Source organism: Lytechinus variegatus, chromosome 9, assembly GCF_018143015.1.
Source record: "Lytechinus variegatus isolate NC3 chromosome 9, Lvar_3.0, whole genome shotgun sequence".
In the NCBI taxonomy this organism is placed as follows: Eukaryota; Metazoa; Echinodermata; class Echinoidea; order Temnopleuroida; family Toxopneustidae; genus Lytechinus; species Lytechinus variegatus.
Genome location: NC_054748.1, coordinates 27,319,647 through 27,322,855, shown reverse-complemented (window position 1 = coordinate 27,322,855; position 3,209 = coordinate 27,319,647). Strand labels below are relative to the sequence as shown.

The window sequence follows — 3,209 nt, the reverse complement described above, 5'->3', positions numbered from 1 at the left end:
CAAACAGGAGGTTTCGGGTAGAAGCCCCCCCCCCCCCCCATTTTTCACGATGCAGAAGGCGCGGCTAAACAAAAAAACAAGAAAGTGAGAGAACAGGAGAAAGAGCAATATAAAAGAGAAAGAAAAAGTTATAAACGCAAGATAAAATATGAAATATTTCGAAAACCTGTGCCACCGACCAAAACTTACAATGGGGCCCACTTAATTCTAACATTGATGCTGGAAAGAAGGGGAATTTTCTGGGGTAATTGTCCGGGGTAGTTGTCCGGGGGGGGGGGGGGTAATTGTCTGGGGGGGTGGCAATTGTCCGGGGGTGGTTGTCCGGGGGTAATTGTCCGTGGTAGTTGTCTTGGGGGGTAGTTGTCCAGGGGTAATTGTCTGGGGGTAGTTGTCGGGGGGGGTAATTGTCCGGGGGGGGTCATTGTCTGGGGGGTAATTGTCCTCGGGGGGTAATTGTCCTCAGGGGGTAATTGTCCGGGGGGGGTAGTTGTCTGGGGGTAATTGTCCTTGGGGGTAATTGTCCGGGGGTAGTTGTCCGGGGGTAATTGTCCTAGAACCACCACCACCACTACTTCTACAACAATAATGTAAAAGTGATGATAATGCAGATGCACTTGATTTACCCTATTTCTTTCTTTCTTTTCTCTCTCTTTTTCCCCCTTTTATCTTCGTTAGATGTAACATCATAATGAATATCTTTGAAGATGCCCACAAGGTGACCTTGTCAGGTGATACATGTGAGAAGTGCGATGCCTCCATCCTCAATGTCAATTTCAACAAGGTCAGTCTTATGTCATTAATTATTAAATAGGTGAGAGTGCCCTCTGGTAATATTAAAAGAGAGTACCGAGTCTGCAGGCACAGACCCTGATTGAAACTTTGATCAGCAAGTGTGTCTTCACGCAAAGACTAGCACATATAAAACTTTTGCTGTTTGCGAGAGGGCCTTCAGTACACAAGGCATGAGTAGGCTGCACATTCAGACCCTTAATCCGAGTGAAGGGTTTGCACAGCAGACTAGGGGGTTGGTTGATAATAATTTTAAGTATATGATCGTTGGTAGATTTTTAGGAAGTAACATTATATACATAAGTATTTCATGTTTAATTACTATGATATGGCCGGGGGGGGGGCATTTCACAAAGAATTAAGCTTGACTTTTAAGTTGTGCTTAGATGCTAATACGCAATGATATTTAACACACAATCATATAGTCTTGTGATCTTGATATGATTATTATATTGGTTTATCTGATGTGTTATATATCCCAAGCAACTCGGAATGGGATTGCAATTTATAATGATAATAATTTGGTACTTATATAGCGCATAATCAATTGAAATTGCTCTATGCGCTTTGTACAAATTGCTCTCCAATATTACAGTTACACTAAAACAAAAATAAATATGTTTTCAAATTTCAGAAGTACATGATCGAAGGTGAATTTGTAAACTATTCCATAATTTGGGACCGCAAAAAATCAAAACTAGCTCCCCCCTTTTGAAACAACTCTAGGAATGTGTAAAATTGTAGTGTCTTCACTAGAATGAAGTCTGTAATGTCACCATTCTCTGTCATGATTTCTATTGTACATTCCTCAAGGTCAACTTTGTCCTCAATCATGTGGCTTTCACCCCGTTCTTGCCCTTGACTGTCTTGTCTGCGGCCTTGGCATTTAGTGTCTAAATTCCTTGGCCTTGAACTTTCTGTGCAACATGGCTTTCTGCCATGCTGCACAACACTTGATTTTCCAATAATCACTTCTTAAATTGATTTCTCAAATATCTATTTTATAATATTTACATGTATTTATTTATTTCATTATCCCTCAGGTCACATTTTTTTTCAGATTTAGTATGCAATCTTATTCCATACCTTGACTGTCTAGTCCATACACATGCATGGCCTTGAAGGCCTGAAGTCCTTGGCCCTGGACTTTCTGGCGTGTCACACAACACTTGATTTTCTAATATTGTTTTATCTTTATCTCCCACAGAATAAAACCCCTCTGGAGGGTGGTGAGACCAACCACAAAGGCTGCATCTTCTGCGACCCGATCTTGACCCCTCTCACCGAGGCCCAGCATGCCAAGTTCCGTCGGCGACGAGGCGGAGGAGGGGGTACGGTCGGTGGTGGGAGGGGGCGTGGCAGGGGGAGGGGCAGGGGAAGGGGCAGAGGGGGAAGGGGCAGGGGGAAACCCAAAGATAAGATGTCACAGCTGGCTGCTTATTTTGTCTAGATGGGTGAGATGTCAAATGTCTATGACCTGGGGGCTCGTTGCAGGAAGAGTTTCATTTAAACCCAACTCAAACAATGAAGTGGATGTCCCAAATGCACGCATTTTCTTTGTTGAGAATCAAGTTGTCTTTGATTATTGGAGCGCAAATTCTTTTTGCAAAGGGCCCCTGTTCATCTTGTAATTGCCCATTTGGTTCTTCCTAATTATGTTTAAATGTGTGTTGATCCTGTAACACTCATCCTATGGTTTATTAAGCAATTGAGACTTCTGACTGTTTGTGAAACTGCCCCCTCTATGCATAGATTAGAATGAAATGTCTCTTATTTTCATGTATGTCTTTGAATTGACCTCTCCTACAACAATTATTTCAAAGGAAATGGCCGCAACTGTAAAAGTTACAGATTCAGTGAACTTCAACCAAATTCTGACAGGATAAGAGTTTAGCTGCTCTCTCATAGGTCTTCATCTTTTTGCAAACAATAAAATTTTGAATACCGATTGGCATGATATAAGCAGAGCAATAGTTTTTACTATTCTCCTGCTAACAAGAAAAATGGTAGATATAACAAGTATTGACTGCTCTTTTCTTTTATTTGGCAATAGTAAAAAAGACTTATAACTTATCACCCCTTGAGAATATAAACCAACTGTTTTCCCTTTACCTTTGGTCTCGGGGGGGGGGGGGGGGGTGGGGGAATGATAAACCTATACTATAGTCTAAAGATCACTTGAGGTGAACGTTTTTTTGCTATTGACCTCATGAGGAGTCAATAATATTGTATGCAGTTTGCAGCTATCTTATAGGGGGGGAGCAAAGTTTCTGCATTAAATATATTTTCAAGCATATTATCGCTATAAACTTGTGTTGCAACAAACCATTTTATGAAATTTTATTGGGGGAATTTTCATAAGCCAGCATATGAGAGAGCAGCTTGCACATAATGTATCATCTAAAAAAAGATATTTTAAT

General features: G+C 41.1%; 1 protein-coding gene across 1 annotated transcript in view; it reads left to right on the top strand.

Moving 5' to 3' along the window:
- LOC121421605 (DNA topoisomerase 3-beta-1-like) overlaps positions 1-2,628 on the top strand; it is a 27,724-nt gene extending 25,096 nt beyond the window's left edge. Inside the window, exons 15-16 of the mRNA XM_041616363.1 lie at positions 676-781; positions 1,997-2,628. Of these exons, the coding sequence (XP_041472297.1) occupies positions 676-781; positions 1,997-2,239 (349 nt within the window). The 3' untranslated portion in view covers positions 2,240-2,628. The remainder of the gene's footprint in view (positions 1-675; positions 782-1,996) is intronic.
- Positions 2,629-3,209: the final 581 nt, after the last annotated feature.